This window comes from Myotis daubentonii, chromosome 19, assembly GCF_963259705.1.
Source record: "Myotis daubentonii chromosome 19, mMyoDau2.1, whole genome shotgun sequence".
Taxonomy (NCBI): Eukaryota; Metazoa; Chordata; class Mammalia; order Chiroptera; family Vespertilionidae; genus Myotis; species Myotis daubentonii.
The window spans coordinates 8,195,413-8,221,606 of record NC_081858.1 but is presented as its reverse complement, the minus strand read 5'-3'; the positions used below and the strand labels follow the sequence as shown (position 1 = coordinate 8,221,606).

The window sequence follows — 26,194 nt, the reverse complement described above, 5'->3', positions numbered from 1 at the left end:
GGACTGGGTTCCACAACCCAGGTGCTCCCAGCACAGCACTGGTATGCTCAGGTCACTTCCTTTCTTGGGACCTCAGCTCTTTCATCTAAAAAGGAAGGCTTGATTAAATGTGTGATTCTCACCAGGCTTTCTTTCATTCCTGAATGGGGGGAGGGGTAAGCCTTCACCATATGGAGGAAGAAAAAATGGTGAGAACCTCTGGATTCAATATTCTTTATATGCTTCCTAGTTAAACAATTAAATAATTCTAAATAATTTACCCTTTCTTGGCCTCAGGTACTTAACTTGATATTAAACAATACCTAGTTGTTACTGTGTGTTGCTTTCCACATTATTGCAATCACAAATGAATAATTATGAACCTATACTTTCTAACACAGGACCCGCTAGCCACATGTGGCCACAGAGCATTCAAAATGAAGCTTGTCCAAAATGAGACGTGCCTGTGTGTTAACTATAACCAGGTTCCAAGAGTTAGTACAAAAAAGGATGTAAGTAAAGAGTTAGTACAAAAAAGCTCACTATCTTTTTACTTGTAAAAATGACAATTTTTGGACATTGGCATTATTTAATATATATTATTAAAATTAATTTCATGTTGTGTTTTTCTGTAACTACCGGAAAATTTAAAATTACTTATGTGGATCTCATTTGTGGCTCACCCTGCATTTCTATTGGATGGTGCTGTTCAAGACATTAAATGTTATGTCTGTCTTTCCACCTCAATCCTCATCTACACTAATAAAAGAGAAACATGGTAATTGGCGTACGACCGCTACCCTTTTCATTGGCTAATCAGCGAGATATGCAAATTAACTGTCAGCCAAGATGGCGGCCGGCAGCCAGGCAGCTTGAAACTAACATGAGGCTTGCTTGCCTCAGTGACGGAAGATCGTTGGAGGAAACCACCGTTCCCCACCTGTGGCTGCAGGCCTCTGAGCGGGCAGTTTAAGAAACATTGTAACAAATACCGGCAGACTTCAGCCAGTAGATTCGCAACATTGTAAGCAAAGGCCAGAAACCTACTTTCAGCCGCGGAGGCCTAAGAGCTTGGAGCCAAGCCTCAAGGTAAAGCTAGCCCAGAATAAAAAAAGAAAAAAGAAAAAAAGGAGTGGTTGGGAACTTCAGTCATTCCCAGCCTGAAAACAGCCCTCAGCCCCTCACCCAGACTGGCCAGGCACCCCAGTGGGGACCTCCACCCTGATCCAGGACACCCCTCAGGGCAAACCAGCCGGCCCCACCCATGCACCAGGCCTCTACCCTATATAGTAAAAGGGTAATATGCCTCCCGGCACCAGGATCAGCGTGACAGGGGGCAGCGCCCAAACCCCCTGATCGCCCTGCGGCTCTGTGTGTGACAGGGGGCGGGGCCCCAACCCCCTGAGCAGCCCTGCTCTGTGCCTGATAAGGGGGAGCTCCCCAACCCCTCCCCCTCCCATGGGCCCTGCTCTGTGTGTGATGGGGTAGAGCCATAACCTCCCCATCGGCCCTGCCCTGAGTTTGAGAGTGCCGGCGCCGAACCCCCAGATCGGCCCTGCTCTGTGGGTGATAGAGGGCGGTGCCCCAACCCCCTGATTGGCCCTGCTCTGTGTGTGACGGAGGCAGCGCCTCAACCCCCTGATTGGCCCTGCTCTGTGCGTGACAGGGGGTGGCGCCGCAACCTCCCCATCGACCCTGCCTTGAGTGTGACAGGGGACGGTGCCCCAACCCCCCAATTGGCCCTACCCTGAGCGTGACTGACGGTGACATCACAACCTCCCAATCTGCCCTGCTCTGTGCATGACGGGTGGCGCCCCAACTCCCCAACTGGCCCTGCTCTGAGCCCGACCAGGGGCTGCACCTAGGGATTGGGCCTGCCCTCTGCCACCCGGGAGCAGGCCTAAGCCAGCAGGTCGTTATCTCCCGAGGGGTCCCAGACTGCGAGAGGGCACAGGCCGGGCTGAGGGGACCCCCCTCCCCCCCGAGTGCACAAATTTTTGTGCACCGGGCCTCCAGTATATAATAAAGAGCTAATATGCTAATTAGACCAGCTGGTAGAACAACCTTCCGGAACAACCTTCCGGAATGACTAGTGGGTGGGGGTGGGGCTGTGGGGCCATGAGGCAGCCAGGGCTGTGAGGGCCTACCCTTGCACAAATTTCGTGCATTGGGCCTCTAGTGTATAATAAAGCTACTGCAGAGATGAGAACTTCTTGCCATATCATTTTCATCATCATGTCTTGGGAGGAAATAGTGTGTGTAAGTCCACACACATATACTTTGTACACATTAAAACAATCTTCTTGATTCTTATATATCTGTATTTTCCTGATGCTAATATTTTTACATTTCAAATTCATTAATTTTTGTAAACTGTACTTTTTCATAAAATATTGAGTAGCTTCCTTTTAAAACAATCCCATTTTGAACAGAAATGAGGGAAGGAAGAGTGTATACCATATACTTTATTTACTGAGCAAGACACTAACCAGCAGGATGGTTTGTGAGTGAATAATCTTGGACAAGTTATTAGACATGTTAACAAGTAACATCACTATGTATCACTTAATGTCAAAAAGGCAGAGGATTAACTGGTTCAACACAAGGGGAAAAAATGCACTCATTTGACCTATTCCATATGTATCCGCTTTAATACTGGTTCTTTTAATCTGTGAGTTTCATGTTTGTAAAATTCTGCAGTGCAGTGTAATAAAAAAAGAAAAATGTTTAATTAAAAATACTACAGCAACTGGCTGGCTATCATTATTCATTTTCATACATGTCATGCTTGAGAAAGCTTTGCATATTTTAAAAAGCTACGGAACCATTAAAGCTGTCAAAATCCAATCTCTGTATACTTCATACTTCTACATTTGAGTAAATCAGTTCTACATTTATAGGTTCATAAAACTTTTTGACTCATCCCTATGACATGGTGGTTTTTCCCCTCAATTTGTTCTCATTACGGCCGAAGTTAATGAGAAGGTATTACAGAATGATTTGCAATGGAATTATGTTTCTGCTGCAGAGTGTCCACAAAGCTACCCCGACTTTCTTTTCTCTTGTAGAGTAATGCGTTTTCTTAGGGCAAAGAATAACTAGAAAAAAAGGAAGTTTCTCTTCTAGTCAGCATACATAATACAGCTAGTTGATCTCAAAAGGAAGCACAAAATTTCAGTATGAATCAGAAAAAGAGCCACAGAAAACAAACAGTATTCATTACCTCATGTGAATTAAATTTCTGAAAGTTAAAACATTTTACACAAGTGCTTACAGTGGGGTATTGCTCTGAAAATCACCCTGCAACATTTATCCTACTAGGAAAGGGCTACTCAAAAAACAAACCTAGAACATGTTTTTCCACATTTTAAACCATTAAAGTTAATTCTTAATTTGAAAACAAAGAGCAAAGGAACTCAAATTAAGATGGACTCTTAGCTGCCTGCCATCTTAGGAATGCCAACTTATACAAGTTTAAATTATAGTTAGTATTTTTTAAACGGAAATAAAAAAGGAGGGGGATCTCAGCTGAGGCACTGCTGGGTGTGACAACATTACATGTAAGGTATGAGGAGTAAGCCAAAGCTCAATCTTTTTCTTACTTGGTGCGTAATGAACAGCAGCTCTTCCATCCTTCCCAAGAGGTCTGTCTTCAGTCCCAACTGTTGGCATTTTTGATGAACGAAGTGCAGGTGATACAGCCTAAGAACAGAAAAGATGCTTCGTTATTAAGTGTTCACCAGGTGAACCACTAGAAATACCAGCAGACAGTGAAACAAAGGAGTGGTCTGGATCTGGTGCGGGCAGATTGTGCCATCAAAGCAGAGCCTGCAGACCTTAAGCAAATCTTCCCTCCCAGGTCATTAGAGACGTAGTTTCAGGAACACAGTAATTACATTAGGGTGGTGCCTCCAAGTAGTAATTGGCGATCAGTCTGGTTTTCCTTCTGTTTGGAAGAAAGCAGCTAGAAGAGATGACCTCAACCCCCCCTCCCTCCAACTATTATTCTTTTATTTTTCAACACACACACACACACACACACACACACACACACAAATATATATTATTTCCTTTGGTGTGTTTTTTAATCCTCACCTGAGGATATGTTTTCCATTGATTTTCAGACAGAGTGGAAGGAAGGGAGGGAGGGAAGGAGGGAAGAGAGACAGAGTGAGACACACACACACAGAGGGAGAGGGGAGAGGGAGAGGGAGAAACATTGACCTGAGAGAGAAACACTGATTGGTTGCCTCCCGCACACATCCCGACTAGGGCTGGGGCTGGAACCCGCAACCGAGGTACATGTCCTTGACTGGGAATCAAACCCGAGACTCTTTGGTCCATAGGCTGACCATCTTAACAACTGAGCCAAACCTACCAGGGCTATATATGTATATATTTCAATATCAGAGAGTTGAAGTATAAAGTTAAATTCAAAGACATTACAGGTGAAGATTTAAACAACAGCTTCGCCACCCCAGATACTAGTAAAGTGAATTAGCAAAATGATTCTAAGATAAACTGATGCCTTGATTAAATGCCAGGGTAGAAACAAACATTTCAGAGAAATAAAAATTATTTTTAGAATATCCAGCTCTCCTTTGTATAGTGACATTACTAAGAATATATTTAAGAAACAATGTGAACATTACTTTACTTCGTTCAACAGTCTTTCCTAATTGTTACAGAAAATAAGCATGATGGCTCACAATCACTAGGGAAAGTGGCTGCAAACAGTGCTGGGCTATTTCACAATGCTTGCTTTTTTTTCTTTTCTTACTTCTCCCTTTCTACTTCTTTTTTTATTCCCTTTCTTTTCATTCTTCATTCCCACCATCACCAGGAAAGCATCGAACCTAACCCTCAGGATTATTAAAACCAATCACAGGCAATTCTTGGCTTTAGAGAAGTTAAAAAAGGATCTCCCATGCCTCAATCAACAATAAGGAAATGTGTCATTCCTTCTACCAAAGTTTGCCACACTGCCATGTCCTTTTCCGTCATCTAACAGCGGCCTGAATTCCAGTTCTCATTCAGGGGTGGGCAAACTTTCTGACTCGAGGGCCACAATGGGTTCTTAAACTGGACTGGAGGGCCGGAACAAAAGCATGGATGGAGTGTTTGTGTGAACTAATATAAATTCAAAGTAAACATCATTACATAAAGGGTTCGGTGTTTTTTGTTTTTTTTTTTTTTAGTTTTATTCATTTCAAACGGGCCGGATCCGGCCCGCAGGCCGTAGTTTGCCCAAGGCTGTTTAGGCTGATGAAAACCAGCACTCCCTTCTACCAGGTCAGTTCCACTCTCAGCAGCCTTCAGAGGAACACATTACTGGTAGAGTTCAAAGTCCATAGCACTAAGCATGGCCAGATCCTTCCTAGCCTCATCAATCTTTACCCCATTCAGAAAACAGACCAATGGAATGGCCTGTTCATTATCCCCCAAAGCCCAGCTAGTTCATTCCTATTGTGTAACCACAGCGCACTCCAGGCTCAAACTAATGTCCCTCCCTCACTCCCACTAGCTAAGTCTTTCCACATTTCAAGTCATATCGGTTCTTCAAGGGCATTATGATCTCAGTAGAGGCCCGGTGCACGAATTTGTGCACAGGTGGGGTCCAGCCGGCCCGCCCCAATGGGGCTGATTGGGGCTGGGCCGGCAGGGGATGTGGGAGGTTGGCGGAACGACACTGCCCTCCCCCATCCCCCTGCCCCCCCCCCCCCGTGATTGGGATGGGAGGGGCCAGGGAGGTTGGCTGGCTGGCCCCACCCCCAATCGGGCTGGTTGGCCGGCCACAGTGGGTGTCATCCTGGTGTTCTGGTTGCTGGCTTTTTAGGTATATAGATAATCTTCAAAGTACTTATAATACTAACTAGAGGCCCGGTGCACGGGGAATGGGAGTCCCTCAGCCCAGCCTGCACCCTCTCCAATCTGAGACCCTTTGGGAGATGTCAGTCGGGCATCCCTCTTGCAATCCAGGACTGCTGGCTCCTAACCACTCACCTGCCTCTGCCTGCATCTGCCCCTAACTGCCTTGCCCCCCTGCTGACCTGATCACCCCTACCTTGCTTCCCTTCTGGCCTAATCGCCCCTAACTTACTCCCCTGCCGACCTGGTCAGCCCTAACCGCCTCTGCCTCGGCCCCTGGCCTAAACCGCAGTCTGGCCTCCCTCTGTGGGAGGCAACCTGTAGGATCAGGGAAAGGCGCCGCCCCCATTACCTCACTGCTGCTGCCACTGCCAGCCTGAGCCTCGGCCCTTCGCAGCCACCTGCAGCTGCCTGAACCTCAGCCCTTGCAGCCTCTGTGGCTTTGTCCGGCAGGTCGTCCGGAAGACACCTGCTCTAATTAACATATCACCCTTTTATTAGTATAGACTAGAGGCCTGGTGCACAAAAATTTGTGCACTGGCGGGGGGGGGGATGTCCCTCAGCCTGGCCTGTGCCCTCTTACAGTCTGGGACCCCTCAGGAGATAATGACCTGCTGGCTTAGGCCTGCTCCCAGGTGGCAGAGGGCAGGCCCAATCCCTAGGTGCCTGCCCCGCAGCCCCTGGTCGGGCTCAGAGCAGGGCCGATTGGGGAGTTGGGGCGCCGCCCCCTGTCATGCACAGAGCAGGGCCGATCAGGGGGTTGGGGAGCTCCCCCCTGTCACGCACAGAGCAGGGCCGATCAGGGGGTTGGGGAGCTCCCCCCTGTCATGCACAGAGCAGGGCTGATCAGGGGGTTGGGGCTCCTTTCCCTGTCACAAACAGAGCAGGGAGGATAGGGAGGTTGTGGCCCTGCCCCCGTCACACACAGAGCTGCAGAGTGATCAGGGGGTTTGGGCACTGCCCCCTGTCACGCTGATCCCGGTGCCGGGAGGCCTCGCAGCTCTGCTGATCCCGGTGCTGGGAGGTGTATTACCCTTTTACTATATAGAATAGAGGCCTGGTGCATGGGTGGGGGCCGGCTGGTTTGCTCTGAAGGGTGTCCTGGATCAGGGTGGGGTCCCACTTGGGTGCCTGGCCAGCCTGGATGAGGGGATGATGGCTGTTTGCTTCTGGTCACACCCCCTTCAGGGTGGGGGTCCCCATTGGGGTGCCTGGCCAGTCTGGGTGAGGGGCTGAGGGCCGTTTTCAGGCTGGCGGGTGACTGAAGCTCCCAACCGTTCCTTTTTTTTTTTTTTATTCTTGGATTTATAGCTGTCACTGGAGCTGAGAGCTGGCTTTAGCTGTGAGACCTCGCTGCTGAAAGCAGGTTTCTGGCTTTGTTTACTTTCTGTATTTGAAACTTTGTTGCGACTCCAGCTCTGAGATCCCAGGTGACTGAAAACAGGTTTCTGGGGTTTTGTTTAGCTTCTATATTTGTAACAATGTTTCTTAGCAGCTCAGAGCCCAGCAGCGGCAGGCGGGGAACATTGGAGTCCTCTATCACTGAATCAAGCAAGCCTCCTGTTTGAGTCAGTAGCCTGGCTGCCGGCCGCCATCTTGGCTGGCAGTTAATTTGCATATCACCCTGATCCTATCTAATAAAAGAGAAACATGGTAATTAGCCGTACAACCGCTACCCTTCCCATTGGCTAATCAGTGAGATATGCAAATTAATTGCCAGCCAAGATGGCGGTAACCGCCAACAAAGATGGCGGTTAATTTGCATACTCGCAATGATGAGAGACTAAAGGGGAAGGACTGAAGAATGGTGAACGGCAACCCAGGGAGCAGGCAAGAGTTGGGGGGTGGGCAAAGGCCGCCTTTCCCCACCCCCCAGCTGGTGATCGCCATCGGAAAGCTGGGGTTGCCCCGCTGTCCTGCAGCCCTGATCGCCATGGTGATCGGAGGGCGGGAGGGCTGGGGCGCAGGCCATAGCAATCGAAGGGCGGGAGGGGCTGCGTCCCTCGATCGCCATGGCGATCGGAGGGCAGGAGGGTGGTGTTGCAGGCCAGGCAGCAACCGCGGTCCCCCAGGGGGCCAGGGTTGCCGGCTGGCCTGTGTCTGCGATTGCCATGGCGATCGGAGGGGGGGAGGGCCGGGCGCAGGCCAGGCAGCAACCCCGGACCCCTACCATGGCAATCGAAGGGCAAGAGGGCCGGGCGCAGACCAGGCATCAACCCCAGACCCCCACCATGGCGATGGGAGGGCAGGAGGGCGGGGCGCAGGACAGAGGGCAACCCGGACTCCGGGAACCTCTCTTAAAGGTTCTAAGGTTCTCTTAAAGCAGTTGGCGAGGGACCTCGGAGAGCCCCAGGGGGCCCTGGTGCCAGCAAAACTGAGACCTGGGGCGGCTCTCCCCAGGAAGGTCCAGGGAACAGCCACTGCAGCCCGCCCCCACCCCAGCGCAAGGCAGGGCACGCTGGGCCCGAGGACCCACCCTCTCCCAGAGGCCCCTGGCTTGCTCATGCAGCCCTGGTCATGTCACCGGAGCAGCTATAAGGCACAGAAAGCACCAGGGAGGGCCGCTTGCCCCCACTCGCATTTGCAAAGACAAGGCCGGAGGGTGTGAGGGCCGGCTCACATCTCCTTCTCCCTCCTTTTGCCACTCCTCTGGCTGCTTAGCTGGCCCAGCTTCTTATCCAGGCTCCTCTGCAGCTGGGCCCTCTTGGCAGGGTCCAGGGACCCGTCCTTGGCCCCACTGCCTGCGTACAGCACTGCCCCCCAGCTGATTCTCTGCGGGGTGTGGGCACGGGTCCTCTCCCCACAGCCATGGATTCTGGGCTGGCGGTGGCTGAGGCAGTAGCGGTGGCTGCTGTGTGGGCAGAGCTGGCCCAGAGTCACGTCGCTGGCCCGGCACTTGAGGAGGCCACAGGTGTTATCAGACTTCATGGCGGCCGAGACCAGGGCATCGAAGTCCTCCGTGGAGGGCAGATCCAGGGCCGGGGTCCTTTTGCATCTTTCTTCTTTTTCTTTTATGGCAACTTCCGCAGCCCCGGGCCTGCGGCCATGGGCCCTCCTTGGCTCGCTGCTCCTGCCTGCCCCTCTCCCTCTGCAGTCGCTCCAGGTGCACAGCCCTCAGGTCCCCGCTGCTCGGCTCTCGCCTGGGGGGATCCGTCTGCATGGGGCTGGAGGGCTCCGGATGGAGAGGGGCTTTGCTGTCAGTCCCTACCAGGACAGGTGGGACTGGTGGAGCCGATTTTTTTTTTTTGGCCGTGTGCACATAGCTTTAATTCTTAAATAATTTATACTCCTCTGAAACAAATAAAACTCTGAGGCCCCGTGATCGCCATGGCAATCGGAGGGCAGGAGAGCCTGGGCGCAGGCCAGGCAGCACCCGGGCACCCTAGCACCTAACATGCAAAGGTCGGGGATGAAATGACTTTTCCCAACCACATCTGCAAATATCCTGCGGAAGGCATCACTGAAGAGTTCACAACAACTCTCTTACTTGGCAAGGAAGAAAAAAGTTGGCAATGGAAACAATCCCTTACATCAAAGTTAAGGTCCCTCTGGGTAAAAAAGAATATTTCCAACGTAAAGGAGGGAGCGGGCAAAAATAATAGGTTCTCATGATTTCCACTGAAGATTGAGCATATGACAGAGTCACAACGAACATACAAATTAAAGCAGACAGTGAACATTCAAATGACCCGAATCAACTGTCATTGTTTGTCCCAATAGCAGCAATGCTTATGTGATAATATAGTTTAACAGACATATAAACAAGTCACATGATAAGGTAGGTTCGGCTTCTAAAGTAAATTGAATATGTTCTTTTAAAATTCTAATGTCCTTTCCTCTGACTATAATTCTTAATTTTCCAATCAGAAAATTACCCCAGGTGATCCAGTAACATGTAGAACTCCAGTAACCTAACTTATTTAAAAAAACAAACACCCCAACCATTTTTAAAATATTTAACTTGATATTTTAGGGTTAAAATTATAGACGATATTTAGATCCAAATATATTTTCTGAATATTTAAAATATATATATATATATGATACATTTTCCCAAGGAACTCTGAATTAGTACCTCTCCCTCTAACTTTCTTCAAATTGAGAGAATCTATGGAGTTCCCTATACTGCACAAGTTATAATGAAAGAAAATAAGACTTTCTAAGAGCATCAAATACATGTTTTCTTATTTACAAACATATACACTCTTCTCTCTCTCTCTCTCTTTAAAATATATTCTTACTGATTCAGAGAGGAAGGGAGAGGGAGAGAGACAGAAACATCAATGATGAGAGAGAATCATTGATCGGCTGCCTCCTACACACACCGTACTGGGGATCAGGCCAAAACCTGGGCATGTGGCCTGACCAGGAATCAAACTGTGACTTCCTGGTTCATAGGTCGATGCTAAACCACTGAGTCACACCCGCCGGGCTCAATTCTTATTTATAAATTCATTCCAAGGACATATACAGCTTGAAAAGCTTTGGAAGCAGTTTCAGAAAAAACTAGCTTTTAAGTAACAAGAAACCAGTTATAGAAGAAATTTTAAATTAAAAGAAAAAAATTGTTTTAATTTATTCAAGAGTGGGAACATCCTCCATGAAAATGTGTGCCTTGACTGTGGATGGCTGGGTGGTCTTATCACACCTTAGGAATTCAAATGCTTTTTACAATGACAAGAAAGAGAGTTTCATCTCATTTCTCTCCCAGGGTAGATGTCTGTCAACAGAAGGTGGACATCAATAAAAGGAGGGGCTTGCACAATCAGTCCAGAAAGTCAGCAATCTATGAATAATCCAGAACCCAGTATTTATCTCCTCTGCCACACACCCTCCCTCCCAGCCAGTGAGCAAGATAATTACCCTCAAGTCAAGCTAAGTGCCCCTCAGTCACAGTGGCCCAATGCTGACATACAAAGCATACAAATAATTCTCACTCTGGCATAAAAGTGACAACTTTCTTGGCAGAAAAGCAGATACCGTAAATTTCTCAAAGTCTTCCTGAAACACTTTTTAAAGTAATTTTTACTTCTTTAGAAAAAATGCATACATGGCACACCATCTGTAATAAAAGGCCCATTCTATAAAATTTTACCTGGTCCTACTCATATCTGCAATCATAACCATATTTACAGACAAACATATCTATACTAATAAAAGAGTAATATGCTAATTAGACCGGGAGACCTTCCAGGAGGCCTTCCAGATGTTCTTCTGGACAAAGCCATGGTGGTGGGGCTGAGGTAGAGGCAGTTAGAGGCCAAGCGGGGAGGGCAGTTGTAGGTGATCAGGCTGGTGGGGGATGGGGCCATTGGGGGTAAGCAGGCCAGCAGTGGGGGGGAGGGCAGTTGGGGGCGAACAGGCCAGCAGGCAGAGTGGTTAGAGGCAATCAGGCAGGCAGGCAGGCAGGTGAGCGGTTAGGAGCCAGCAGTCCCGGATTATGAGAGGGATGTCCGACTACTGGTTTAGGCCCAATCCCTGTAAACTGGCAGGACATTTTTCGAGGGGTCCCAAATTGGAGAGGGTGCAGGCCAGGCTGAGGAACACACCCTCCCCCGTGCATGAATTTTGTGCACTGAGCCACTAGTTATCCAATGGGAAGGGTAGCGGATGTACGGCTAATTACCATGTTTCTCTTTTATTAGATAGGATAATCTTAAAAGTACTTATAATACTAACTAGAGGCCCGGTGCATGGAATTTGTGCAGGGGAGGGGGTAGTCCCTCAGCCCAGCCTGCACCCTCTCGCAATCCAGTACCACTCTGGGGATGTCCAACTGCCAGTTTAGGCCCAATCCCTGCAGCCAGACATCCCTCTCACAATCCAGGACCACTCGCCACTAACCTCTCGCCTGCCTGCCTGCCTGCTCAGTGCGTGGCATAGCAACCAGTTGTTCTGGTTGTTCCACCATAACGGTTGCTTAGGCTTTTATACATATAGATGGTGTATAATATCTGTTAATCAGATACATTTTATTTTAAAGTGAGAAAGGGCTTTAGAAATCTGATTCCTACTTAACCTTCAATCCTTCAGTTCAACACTGATTGCTTGTCACTTTGTACTTGAATGTCCAGCATCTTTAGATTTGAGTTAATTACTCCTCTCATAGCCATAAATACAATTTTAATTTTATTTATATGCTATTTCTCCTGAAGTCTGTGGGTGTTTCAAGTATAAGGATGGTAAGTTAATAATATTTGTAACCTCGAGCTGCTAACACAAGGGAACTAATCTTCAAATGATTAACAAATACATAAAATACACGGATGGGAAGAAAGATAAATACATGAATGGAAGAATAATAAACTGATTTCCTTGAAGAGCAAGCCTACCTTACTAATCTCTAGGCACCCCAGAAATAACAGCATTTCTATTTGCCCGAACACACAGAGCTGGTTTGGAGGACAAGGACACAAACTTCCTGACTCAAGTCAGCTGTTCTCCAAAGAATTGTAATTCTTATCTGTCACTTTAATTACATAAGGCCTGGTATTATTAAACTTCCATGTGCATAAATTCTACCTCCCTACTATGATGCCATCATCTTAAAAAGTATAGACTATTCTTGTGTATCTCTCAAAATGTAGAGCTAAAGGGACTACGTAATACTTTATTAGTCTTATGATATTTCAAAGGATTTTAAAAAACAAATGTAAAAGATTTTAGTATTTACACCAGGAATAACATTAATGAAAAAAAGCCATCAACAAGCAAACCCAAGGAATGTTATAGACTAGTAACTTTTCGAATCCTTTCAAAGTACACAAGTATTTTTTAAGAACATTCAAGAACCTGAACTAAAAACCCCCAAGTACAGCAGGCCAACTATAACGAAATACTGAGACACCAACATAAAGCCTTCCATTTAGGGAAATTTTTGTTTGTGTAGCTATGGCAGACTCACCCCAAGTTCATCGTCATCAGAATTATCAAAGATGTTGTCTAAGTCATGCAGGGAAGGTGCCAAATCTGTCACCTGTGTAAGGCTACTGGAGCCAGCTCTGCCAGCAGCATTATCTTGCCGGACATCTATGGGAAAGGAGACAAAATAAACAGAATGAGCATCTTCATTAAGGAAGAAGAAATGAGGAGAGGTTACGGATCTCAATGAGCAACACCTGCCTGTGAATTTTTCCCTATGTTTTCAGTTAAATTTAGAGACAATTATTTCCTTATATGTTTATCAGTTTTGAAAGGAACTGAAAAACAAACTATGAAAAATATATTAAAGATGAGATCAAATTATTGCTATTACTACAAGAATATAATTTGAAATCGAGAAGCATCTCCCTCGCATTTTATTTTAGCAACAATCCAAGTGAGGCAAATAATCATTGTACACACCTGTTTTAGTAGCAGAACTGAAAATAGACATGGCATTTTTCCCATCAGGCACCGGCGTGGAATGACCTGGTGTAGTGACATCCTTGGTACCAAATCCATCCTCTGACTGTATAATAAATTCAGCCAAACAAAACACATGAACACCAACCCAAAGTGTGGAATATGAGGGAGAACACAAAGAATTAGAGGGTAGAATGGAACTTGTTATGAGCACAAGTATGATAAACCATGGTCTATGCAACCAAAAGAAATAAAAGGTATGTCCTTTCCCCTGAATTTAAACAGAACCAAAACTCCCACACTTTCCTCTCAATCCTATGGAGTATTCTGAGTCAATCAGGATTTTATGCCTAAATGGTACTGGTGGCATTTGATTATAGACCTGCCATGGTGTTACAAGCTGCCTTTAATAAATTTTGGATGCTGAATTATGGTTCAAGCATTCTAGAACTGGATACATCTCTGTAAGGAATCTAACAAGCAGTCCCCTGAATTATACTGGCCTCCTTTAATTGCCTTACTTCCTCTATGCTCAAGAATACCTCTTTAAATGGTCTAGCATTTTACAATGTTTTAACATTTAAGGCTGAAGACAGCTGATACACCCAGTACTCATTTTTGTGACAATGAAACAGTATAATCAATACTGACATGGTCAAAGAGTGATGTTAATATTAATTCAGAAGAGATATAGGTAAAGCGCTTGGCACAGTAGTCACAGTAAGCGCGTAATAAACAGTAGATACTGTTAACATTTTTTCTTTACATTTTGAGTATTTTGGAATCATAATTGAAAGAAATAAGGAGGGAGCATAGGCCAACAAGAATTAGCATATGAGAGGAAACATGCACTGTACAAGCTATAGCCTGGAAAATATGAGGCTTCATTTATGTTCGGCTGACTTTTCAACAAAGGTGAGCCATGACATAAAAGGGAACGATACGCTGTTCATAGGATAGTACCAAGAGCATGAGTATGGGGACAGAGCAGTCAGGCACGGCTATCTCAAACATTCTGCCTCAACAGTTCTCCCACACATGCTGTGCTGACATAGATCAAAACCCACACCACATGGACCTCTCTCCATGTTAAATGGTACCTTATTCTTTTTCAGGGAATCTTTCTCTGTCCCTTGTTTGCATTTCTTGTTTGCTGTAAAGATGTATTTTATGTCACCGTCCTCAAAGGTATATGGGTCATTGACTTCTCCCAAACTGTCTCCAGGTTGTTGTGAGAGAGGCAATGGGTCAAGGAAGTGGAGTGGCTGCATCTGGGGCTGCTTGTCGTGCCAGATTTTAAACCGTTTATTAGGTTGTGCTAAGAGTCTAAAAGGGAAAATAAATGATATTTTAGGCTAGGCAAGATAAAGTAAAAAGAATGATGTTTTTAAAAGAAAAGCATTTATGACTTAAAGCATTTGTAAAGCTTAAACTGAACTTAAAAATAATTCATTTACATGGTGAATTTCTTCTAGTGACTGTATTCACAATTAAATAAAACTTAGTAGCCTTTGTGAGGAATATATATTGTTGTCTCTGATTCCATGGGTTCCACTTAAGAGCACAGATGGGCTCATAACAGATTGTCTAGGTTCAAATTTCAAGTGTGTCATTTACTAACTGCATGACCCTAGTTTCTTTCTCATCTATGAAGTTAAGGTAGTGACATGAAGATTAAGTGAGATAATCTGTGTAAACTGTTAAGAATTGAGGGTAGCTCAAAAACACTAGAAATGTTAAGCATTATTACTGGACACGTGATACATAACCAAATACATACAAATCCTTTCTTAAAAGTGTCAAGAGCCCTGGCCAGGTAGCTCAGTTGGTTGGAGCATTGTCCTGTACACCAAATGGTGGGAGGTTCTTTTCCCGGTCAGAGCACATACCCAGGCTGCAGTTGGAATGTGTACGAGAGGCAATCGGTCAAAGTTTCTCTCTCACATCAATGTTTTTTCTCTCAAAAAATCAATAAAAACATATCCTGCCCTAACCAGTTTGGCTCAGTGGATAGAGGGTCGGCCCACGGACTGAAGGGTCCTGGGTTCGATTCTGGTCAAGGGCACATGCCCGGGTTGTGGGCTCGATCCCCAGTAGGGGGTGTGCAAGAGGAAGCTGATCAATGATTCTCTCATCATTGATGTTTCTCTCTCTCCCTCTCTGAAATCAATAAAAATATATTTTAAAAAACAAACAAAATATCCTTGAGTGAGGATTTTTTATAAAGTGTCAAGAAACAAGAAGGTACTGACCATAGTAAGGAAAGTCTCATAAAGCTATATTCTTTGATTAGTAGCAGGACCAAAACAAAGTACATTAAATGTAATGCTAGTACATTAAATGCCACAATGAGACCTTTATATGCCAGCATGTTTACATAGTGACATGTGTGTTAAACCTCACAAATGACAAAGCATTTGACTTTTAAACATTTTCCAAATGCAGAGTCTAAAATGATGAAGCAAAGCCTCTTTCATTTTGGATCTGAAAGTCTGCAGGGAGAGGTGAGGAGGAAAGCCCGATTCATGGGTTCTATGGCCTTTGCCCTCATTTAGGGGGTGATCAGGTGGATAGTGCGGAGAGTCGCCTTACCTTTGCAATGCAGTGCTCTCTGAGTTTACCTCCATTTTGGCATCACACCTCTCACCCTGAAGCTCTGGAGGCCGGAACTCAACATCATCAATGGGTGGGAGACAAAAACTATGCCACCACTTATCTGATGACTCCGGGTTCGAGTGCCTAATCCCACAATATAAGGCTGTCTCGCTGACCTCTGCCATCAGAGGCAGTCTTTGGCCTACGAGGACAGTTCTGTCATCCAGAGTAGACAACTGCTGGAGTTCCAGCCCATTTCCATAGAGGGCTGGATTCACAGGGACAGATGGTGGGTCCAGACTCTCCGTTTCCTGACCTCGCGGCTGAGGGCTGAGTGTTGGTGGCAGAGGGGAAATAGGGGAATGAGGTGAATCCATAGGATTCAGATTCATTTGCTTGCTTGTGTTTCTGGAAGGCACGGCCATTTGCTTATCATACTTCCTACTGCTGGACACCTCTAAGGAGGAGTCTATCCCTGCCAACCCTAGCTTCTGCCCTGGTGTATCCTGTTCCATGCATAACTCTTCGGCCACAGAGGGCCTATGGTGAAATGGTATCAAGGGTCTCTTTTGCAACTTGTCTCCCTTTTCCTGTCTTTCTGTTGTTTTGTGCTTAGAAGAAGCAGGAGGTGGTAAAGATGAAGATGATGATGGTCCTGCATTGAACCCTGGTTGAGATATTGTGGGAGGTCGGTTGGTTCCTACGGCACAACGTTTTAAAAGTTTATGCCTGAAATGAGAATTAAAACAATGTCAACAAATACACAGATGAGAATGACTGCATCGTTATAACATTACAAAAGAGATGCCTCTGATGAGGTTATGTCTTGTTAAGTACTCAGCAGATGCACTAATACACCAAAAAAGACTCTAGGTGTTAATTATATTTTTAATGACTAAAAACTGCAAACACCCTGATGAAAAGCAATAAATCAACCACATACAAGTTAAGAAGATAAGAGATGGAATTATGAATCATAAACTCATACACTGCTAAACGCTACAAAATTACTGATTTGAAAAAAATCTCCAAAACTTTCCAATTTGGTGAGGGTCTCAGATAATCTATTCATACTCCATCTTAAAGTCAAGAGTTTTGAGATCATCTGCCAAAAGAAAACTTCTAATTTGTATTTCACAGCACTTTACTAACTCCAATATAGAATGGTTTATAATGGCTTGTAGTGTTGTAAATCAGGAATAAAATAACTATGCTACTCTCTCCCAAAATGTGAAACTAAGATAATAAGGGTGAATTCTAACACCTAATAGCCTAAACATACCTGAAACCTTATATGACACTATTATCTAAGAAAGAAGGGAAAAAGACAACTTGGGATCTTACATAGGTTAGAATGAGATAGAAGTAAAAAAGTTGTTGTGAGTGAACACATATCCAAGTGCACATGAAGTATTGAGGCAGGAACAGCAAGTCTGCTCACACTCTTCCTGGCAATATGGCTGAGAAAACGCTCAGGAAGAACCCTAGATGATGGCAAGGTTTAATCTGTGCAACCAAGTTATATAGCAGGTCGGCCAGTTCCTCCCAATATATAAATCCCTCCCAGGGAAAAATGTAAGCTCTCCAGTAACTCTCTGAGGCCACCAGGGTGGCATTAAATTACTGCTGCATTGCACTCAATGATGCCCAAGTGGGCAGTAAAATGGATTTGTGTGGCATAATGGGATTGTTTAGTGGGACAGCAGGATGGCCACCCTGCCCCATAAGGCCATTAAACAGAGTGAGGAGTAGGCCATCCCATAATGGGTCTGGTAATCCTGCAGTAGATAATCTGAAAACACTCTTGCCAAAGTCTTTGCTCCTCTAAAAAAACAAACAAAAATCCTGACTTTGAAGAAGGTCGTCTAACCATAAAGCGATTATCGATAAGGTAAAACCTGTGCTTTGAGTCCCAAGGGCACAGTACTACAGTAAGAGATGAATGTCTCATCTGAGAATATCTCAGTGATATCTTCTAAGGGTGCTTATTTTAAAACCGAAAGTCTTTTACTAAAACTTCTTGATTTGGATTTTCTCAGAGAGCATTTAACCACATCAGTCCTTTGATAGATATTTAATAGTAGCCTCTTCAAAGTAAGGGCTTTTGGCAAAGTGGATAATCTTATAAAGTCAAATTTTTTCAATTATATTTAATGACTCAGCTACATTGTGAAATGGTTAGAATTAGGAATATGCCAGTAAGTAACAGACAAGTATTGCAAATTTCTGAACAGAAAGGGACCTCACTGAAGCAGGCAACAGGAAGATCAGCCTCAGAAGGCTAACTATATGAGTGGTCCAGTGGTGGAAAGGAACCAGAGGCAGGGCCAAACAGTGTTGAAACACATGGAGGCTAAAAGAATGAGGAAAGTAGAATGACATTACAATACACATTTCAAAGAAAGTCATTATAAAATGCAATGATAAAACTGATCTAGAAAATAAAGAAAAATAAATAAATGAAGTTTCTAGACTAAGAAGGGGAAATTGTGATAAAAATGACAATAGGGTACCTGATTTGGGAGAAAACAGACATGTCAATATTAAGAATATAAATGGCACCCCCCAAAAATATAAGACTAAAGTACATGTGAGAAGCCAGGTCTGTAAATAAATATTTGGAAATCAATGGGCTGCAATGCATAACTTTAAGAAAGACCTGAGGTATTCGAGGTTTTTGTGAGGAAATATAACAGTAACTTCAGAGGACAAAAAGAAAAGTGTTATTTGTTTATTTGAACTTCAGGTAAAAATAATTCAAGGTAGTAAATAAAAATATGACATAAATCAGTAAAAGGGTTATTTTTTATAGTGAAAGAAATCTAGTGTAAGGAAAATAGCAAAAAAAAAAAAATAAGATGAAGGAACTAATAAAGTTAAATATACTAAAATTTACGGCCTCCATACTTTCTAAAGGTGAACTAAACCTGGGTTCTGAGCTGTTTAAAAACCAATGTTAGGAAAATACTTTATGTCACACAATTCACAATGGTCTAGAGACAAAAGTATTCAACTGGTATACCACACCTATCCTAAGACTAGAGCTTCTCACATGCTCACAGAGAGGTCCCTTGATGAGCCAATAACTTCTTAAAAAACATCCTCCTTGAAAAATCAATCATGGGTTTCATTAGGCTAATACTTAGAGTATCTCTCAACAGAAAGCTGACTAACAAGGCAGAGCTTGATAAAAGGGGATCAACTTAAGGGGAATCAGGCAGGTGTCAAAATTGTTGTGTAAGTGTACACACACACACACACACACACACACACACACAAGCACACCCCTTCCTCCCAAAGCCAATAAGCCAATTCAATTTATGCCACACTAAGAATCCCATTAAACTAGAGAAATGAATGGCAATGTTCTAAATATACTTTTTCTCATCTAAACTTTCTATAAGTATGGAGCAATATCAAATGTGAAAATGCATACTTTGGAAGCAAAACTACTCACTAAGTGAATAATCAAAAGCACAGGTTCTAATAGTCAAGTGAGCAAGGGTGGGTAGGGGGAGCAGTAAAGGCTGACATACACTTAATCAGAACCCTAATGAAAACTCATGACAATAAGATTCTTTACCACCACAAAAAGTGGTAAGTCAAGGAAATATCCAGGAGGAGTGCAAAATTTTCCTACAGAAAACAATTTGGGTTCCTATTCTAATATCTAAATGAATGAGCAACAATCTTAGCCTTGGACAGGTTTTATTACAAATATCTGCCTTAGTCATCAAAAAACACCAGCACCCACAACAAAACAAATTATCTATAGAATGTATATTTAATCCAAATTCTATTAACTCAAGCTGACTTGTTTACTATTTATCTCCACTTTAAAATTAAGAGTAGTTAAGTAAATTCATTTAAAGGGCAAGAGATTGTCTTGTCAAATAAATGCCTTTAGTTTTGACACAGCTACCCTAAGAAATCCGTGGTAGCAAATGAGTATCAGGGCCAGTTGTCTAAAAGGACTCTTTTCGAGTCCTGACAATAAAACAATATCATCTGCATATAAGAAAAGACCTATCCTTTTCTTACTTACTGGAAGAAGAAGATTTAAAACAAAACAATGGGGAAGAAGGGGTCTGAGAGGACAGGTCAGATGACTGTTCTGCCTTTTCTCCACCCACCTAGAGCAGGAACAGCTGACTCTTTGGGTTGGATCCACAAAATCCCAAGTAGCAGGATTGTTAGCAGGCTCTTCTTCAAGAGTTGGAGTTGACACTTGGCTCCTCCTAGAAAAGGTTAAAAATGTGAGCTGTGTAAACATAATCCCCGGGGGAAAAAATGTTAAAAATATTTACACATTTTATATAGTAATGGTATCCTGCAGATAATAGTTCAGAGCAATCCAAGGTGGGGAGATGGACTACTACTTGTTCTTTACATCAGAAGAAGCAGGATTCAAAATATATCTATTTAAGTTTAATGCACATTTAAAATGGACAGTACACATAGCAATTAAAACACTATCTGGCACTATTCATTATAACTTTTTAAAAAGCCGCCTAAATTTTGCAGAAATACCCTAAATTTTAAAAAATTATCTTTTCACAGAATCTGTGAATTATATGCCCTCAGTTAGATTGCTGAAGTCACCTTTACAACTCCTGTATTTGCTAGCATTAAGGGCAGGACTCCATACCTGGAATGTGAACCAAAAGACAAGAAACAAAAATATTTCCTACACGTCACTGACAATTGGTAGCAAAAAGGAGATGCTTATTATTACATAGTGAAAATAAGACCAGGCCAGATTTTTTTATTGCTGATTTTGCTACAGCTGACACTGTAAAATGTTTTGATGATGGCTCTGCAAGGAATTCTCTTGCTCTCCACCCTCTCCTGCCTTTCTGGGTGTCTTGCTACCTTGTTCTATGCTGCTGATAGAGAGGACACAGTCTGTTAGAGTTGGTGGAGATGAAAGGTTAGTGGTAATAAAAAAAGAAAAAAAAGGTAAATGAAAGGAAAAGAAAAAGAAAATGTTAATTTGGAAATGGTCTAGGTCAGTCGTCAGCAAGCTCATTAGTCAACAGAGCCAAATATCAATGACAATGACAATGGTTGAAATTTCTTTTGAGAGCCAAATTTTTTAAACTTAAACTACATAGGTAGGTACACTGTTATTAACTTAATTAGGGTACTCCTAAGGCTTAGGAAGAGCCACACTCAAGGGGCCAAAGAGCTGCAGGTGGCTCGCGAGCCGCAGTTTGCTGACCACGGGTAGGTATTGCAGATAAAAGGGAAAGTATTATTCTAAAGGAAAAGATCATTTTTAAATGACTAGAGATAACTTTTTAATTCTAGAATGTGACATATGATTTTTCATGGCAATTACTTTAGCTTATTTATTACATCTTCTTCAGCAGCCTATTCTAGAACCAATTCATTGAGAAATAAATATATAGTATCGAATTTTCTAAAAGCTAGGTCCAAAGGACAAGTTTTAAATCTGTATATAAAGACTGCATAGTAGTCACTAAGAAACATCTGACTGACTTCTAAATGAATGGAGTTCTTAGTTACTGGCAAGAATGTCCATATTTATTCTATTCCACAGAATCAAGGTTCATTTATTTACTTGCATCTGTTAAGAAAGTGGACATCTCAACCATATCAAAATAGATATGAAAATAAGCAGAATGATTACCTAAATCCTGATAAGTAAAAAAGCATTTATTGACTACTATTGTCATTATTATTCATGCAATTAAAATATCAACAGTAATCTCTTATAGTCAGTTCTTCCTCTTTTCCAAAAATATGTTAAAGGAGGGAGAAATGGAGGGCAGAAAAGAAGGGAGGAAAGAAAGAAAGAAAAGAAGAAAGGTAAGAAAGTTGGATAGGGGAAAGAAAAGAATACAATTTCCCCAAATGAACAAACAGAAGCACAGAGGCTGGTAAACACCCCTCCAATTGTCATTAATTCAGTTCAGAAATGTATTGTCAATTAAAGCATAAGGTCAATATAAAATAGAAAACGTGGCAAAGAAGGTAATTTCTCTCTGTAAATAGGAAACATTCATAAATTGTTATCAGGAACTTCAAAATTTCCTGAATAATCAAATCAAGTTATCATCTGTATTTTAACATGTTTGCATTAACTTTTATCCTATTATGGCCTGGCCAGCATGGCTCAGTGATCGAGCATCAATCTATGAACCAAGAGGTCATGGTTCAATTCAGGGTCAGGGCACATGCCTGGGTTGCAGACTTGATCCCCATTAGGGGCGTGCAGGAGGCAGCTGATAGACGATTCTTTCTCATCATTGATGTTTCTATCTCTCTCCCCCTCTCCTTGGCTCTCTGAAATCAATAAAAACTTAAAAAAGAATTTATCCATACTATTATTTTCAAAATAAAGAAATACCTATTTAATGACCCCTCAGGCTTTGTCACACAGCAGTGTAATATGACTGACCCTCTTTGTATAGTAATCAAAGAGATGGTTACTAAACCACAATCCAGACATAATGCAAAAAAACATACTTGGACTGCGTTCTGTTGAGGATGCATTCCTTCCAGACTCGATGGACCATGTGATTGTGGAGTTTTAGAGGAATCTTCCCCGATCTCTTTGGACTGTGCATAGTTATCATCCCCCCATCTTGGGCACCTAAGTGACTGACAGCACTCTGAGCACCTCCACTCTCACCTGGAAAAGACAGAGAAGTTGCAATGTCATTTTTCTGAAAAGCTAGCTTATTTAACATAAACATTTTAATTGTTAAGACTCATATTCATGTAACTTTGCTCCTGCCCCTTGCAATAATAACATTCTCTGTAGCTATGAGTAAAGTTTGTGACAGTATAGATTTTTGTTGTTGTTGGCATTTTGTATGATTCTTTGTGTTCTCCCTAAAATAGTTCATCACATCAACACTCACACACTCACACTCCCTCATGGGCATAACCACAGAGGCATTCCTGCTCGAATGGGGACTGGAAATAACGTACACAGAAGGGTTCATACATCATAATATCAAAGACATAAACATGCACAGACTGCTTTGAATTTTTAAATCCCAATGCAGTAAATAAGTTTCAAGGCAAAACAAAACAGTAGAGGGAACTTTACGCTTGTTTAGCTAAATGGTTGTGTAACAACTGTGCACAGCGCCCTAGTAGAAGAAAAAACTTACTGGCAGAAAGCTTTTAACAAGGTCAAATTTCAAATTTGTGTGTGGGACTGCTTGTCCTAATGTCCGACACTATTTATGAAAGTGTAGTACTTAAAACATTGAAAGAGGTTGTCTCAACATTTTAATAAAAGGACATTAAAAATTCACTGGTTTCTAACTACACTTTGTTTCTCCAACTATAGGTGGTATGTCATCCATTTTTTTCTATTATAACCATTATGACTTCTGATAATAGTGATTATTATGTCATGAGTATTTTATTACTTCTGTCTCATACAAAACAAATACTGAAGTCAGTTTCCAGTATTAAATATCAATTACTTTCATCTTTTTGATTTCATAAATATATTGTGGGTTTTACTATGAACAGAAATAGAATGCAAAACATCCTGACCAAAATAATCTATTTTTAGAACTCTGGAAACCTCCATTCTCATCTGAAAAAGAAATCACAAACTAATATTCTTGGCATCAATGCAACAAAACAATGATGAGTTGAATGGTTAGGCTCAGCTGTATTTTTTTTTTTTAAAGAAAGAAACCAACCCCAAGTGCTTACATTCTAAGAAATGGAAGCTTTCTTGTTCCCCAGAAAAGTACTGTTACATTACAAATGAGATAAAGGAGATAAGAAATTTGGTCTTTCATTGCTACCTTTTATCTTAAAAGTTCCCTGACTTGGTTCATGATGCAAAATAATTCATTTCCATTTTACAATGGACTTTCAAATGCCTCTTCTAAAACAAAGCAAAGTGAAGAAATAAACAGCAGAAGTAGATAACTCAGTCTTTGCCACTGAACACCCTACAATATAGCTAAAGAGATCATATGTCCATGGAGTTAAAGGAAGTTATGACCAATAAAGGCGAGGGGTACAGAAAACAAGCCACAGTCTTTTCTGATTAAAGTTAAGTCAATGTTTTTCAATAGCTTTTAACAATTTAGCTAAAATGTGGGTGATATCTTGTATGGAACTAAACAGGATTTGTACTCCATGCTGTTAAATGCATGCTGAGTGTTAGTTCTTACAAGTGTCTATATAGACAGAAGAGGCAAGCTGATGTGCCTATTCACAAGTGACTTCACCAAAACCAATGGTCCTCCTGGGTCCCGTTACTCTAGGCCAGTGGTTGGGAAACTGCGGCCCCTTGAGTGTGGCTCTTCCACAAAATACCACGTGTGGGTGTGCACGTAAAAGTGCGACTGAAACTTCGTGGCCACACTCAAGGGGCCAAAGAGCCACATGTGGCTCGCGAGCCGCAGTTTGCCGACCACTGCTCTAGGCAACCCTCGGCCACTTTAGGGGCAAAGTAACCCATTTCGTCCTATATCTAGAAAACCATGGCAATGCTCAATGTTAATCAATGCAGAGCGACAAGGCTGAGCAGGACTCTTTCTGATGGAGCAGTTAAGAGTTTTAAGCTGTAACTCACATATCATGATGTACGCATTTGGACAAGTTCATTTTACAGCAAAGATTCCAGTAACTTTTATTTCATTGTGTTTGTTTGTGTTTTGTTTTTTGCTTGCTTTCTTTAGGGAGGAAGCATCAGGGGACTTACTGACCCAGGGCCTAGCACAATGACATTCAGAGATTTAGAGGGGAAGGAGCTGGAAGATCTATAGCCATGAACTCCACACTGAAACCCACCATAAACAAAACCTCTTAATTTTGAGTTATGACACTTAGAGTTCTGAACTTATCCATAAGAGGTCAAGGCCTTATTTATGCACACAGTAAGCCTTCAATTTTAAGTTGAATATAAATTTCACTAAATGCTGGGCAAAATAAATAAAACAAAAAGGGATGACAACTTATGGAGTGCAATTGTTAAAAATACAAACCTTTATATGAAATGTGATTAAAACTTCAAAATACTGATAGTTCTAATCTTTCCTTAATGTATCTTCTCTATGGTGATTATTATGAAAGATTATAAAAGTAGTTTTTCTTTTTTCATTTTAAAGTAGTTAATAAAAATTGTTTGAGCAAATCTTTTCACAAGAAATCATCCAAACTCTCTGCTCTACCAAGTTAGAGCCAGATGCATATTTTCCCACCATCTTAGCAACTTACACAGCCCTTAGAAACAGAGGCCGCATGTTGTGCATTTCTGTCTCCCACACAGTATCAGAGTAATTCATGCGTATACTGTGAAACTATTTACACAACTCTGTCAAGTATAATACCTAATACATATAACAACCTTGTAGAGAATGGAGTATTTGTGCCCAGCGGCGTGGCTTAGTGGCTGAGTGTTGACCTATGAACCCTGAGGTCACAGTTCGATTTCCAGTCAGGGCACCTGTCCGGATTGTGGGCTCGATCCCTATGTGGGGCATGCAGGAGGAAGAAATCAATGATATCCTCTCATCATTAATGTTTCTATCTCTCTCTCCCTCTTCCTTCCTCTCTGAAATCAATAAAAATATATATTTTTTTTTAAAAAAAAGAATGGAGTATTTGACAGAGAAGGAAGCTGGGGTTCAGAACAAGTGTAAGAGTTAAATAAGGTCACTCACTTAAAAAGCTACAGACAAGCTTTAAAATTAGGTGTGTTCAATCACAAAATCTATACTTTTCCCAACATACTGTTTAACCATGAACTTCTATTGAAGGCCCACTATGTGGCAAGCAGTATGCTAGAAACTGAAATACCTAATCCTCATGAAAATTACCATGTTGGTGTGTAACATGCTTGAGAGTGTTTTCAAAGCTTAGCAGCTAAGACTTTTATTTTGATGTTCCTACCAACATGTCCACATTAAATACCTATAAATAATCTCATTTCAGCTCAAGTGTGATGAATATCTTTTCTTTAGTGACTAGATTTCCAATGAAAGTCAACTACCACAAAATTTAATATACAAAATATACTATTCAACAAAAAGATAAAATCCTCTCAATTTAAACAATTTCTGAATTTTTCCATGAAGGAAAACTGTTTGTCAAGATTTTCACATTTTGGATAACATTTATCATTAATGGACAAAGATTACTGACAGGGCAAAGCATTTATTCAGAGCTCCTGGATGCTGGCCTAACTTTATCAAAGTAGAATAAGAACTGTCTAAGACACATCTCTGTCTGGCAATAGTCAACTGAGCAAAAGTTCCAGCCACTCTCTGATGTAGTGTTTTCCATTTGTTTACAACAAAGAAGCAGCCTTCATCTTATTTCCTGACAGTATGTATGTATATGCACACACATGTGTTAAAAGGAACAGATGTGTGTGTAGAACTTAAGAGAAACAACTAAATTA

The 26,194-nt window shown here is 42.5% G+C and overlaps 1 protein-coding gene across 4 annotated transcripts in view; it reads right to left on the bottom strand.

Annotated features, from left to right (window-relative positions):
* The window catches only part of MED13L (mediator complex subunit 13L), a 286,174-nt gene that overhangs the window by 36,912 nt on the left and 223,068 nt on the right, over positions 1–26,194 (bottom strand). For all 4 annotated transcript variants that reach the window (XM_059676953.1, XM_059676952.1, XM_059676954.1 and 1 more), the window contains exons 8-14: positions 22,279–22,444; positions 19,920–20,024; positions 15,784–16,515; positions 14,292–14,517; positions 13,192–13,297; positions 12,752–12,876; positions 3,582–3,681 (exon numbers count right to left, since the gene is read on the bottom strand). In XM_059676953.1, coding sequence (XP_059532936.1) covers positions 3,582–3,681; positions 12,752–12,876; positions 13,192–13,297; positions 14,292–14,517; positions 15,784–16,515; positions 19,920–20,024; positions 22,279–22,444 — 1,560 coding nt within the window. The remainder of the gene's footprint in view (positions 1–3,581; positions 3,682–12,751; positions 12,877–13,191; positions 13,298–14,291; positions 14,518–15,783; positions 16,516–19,919; positions 20,025–22,278; positions 22,445–26,194) is intronic.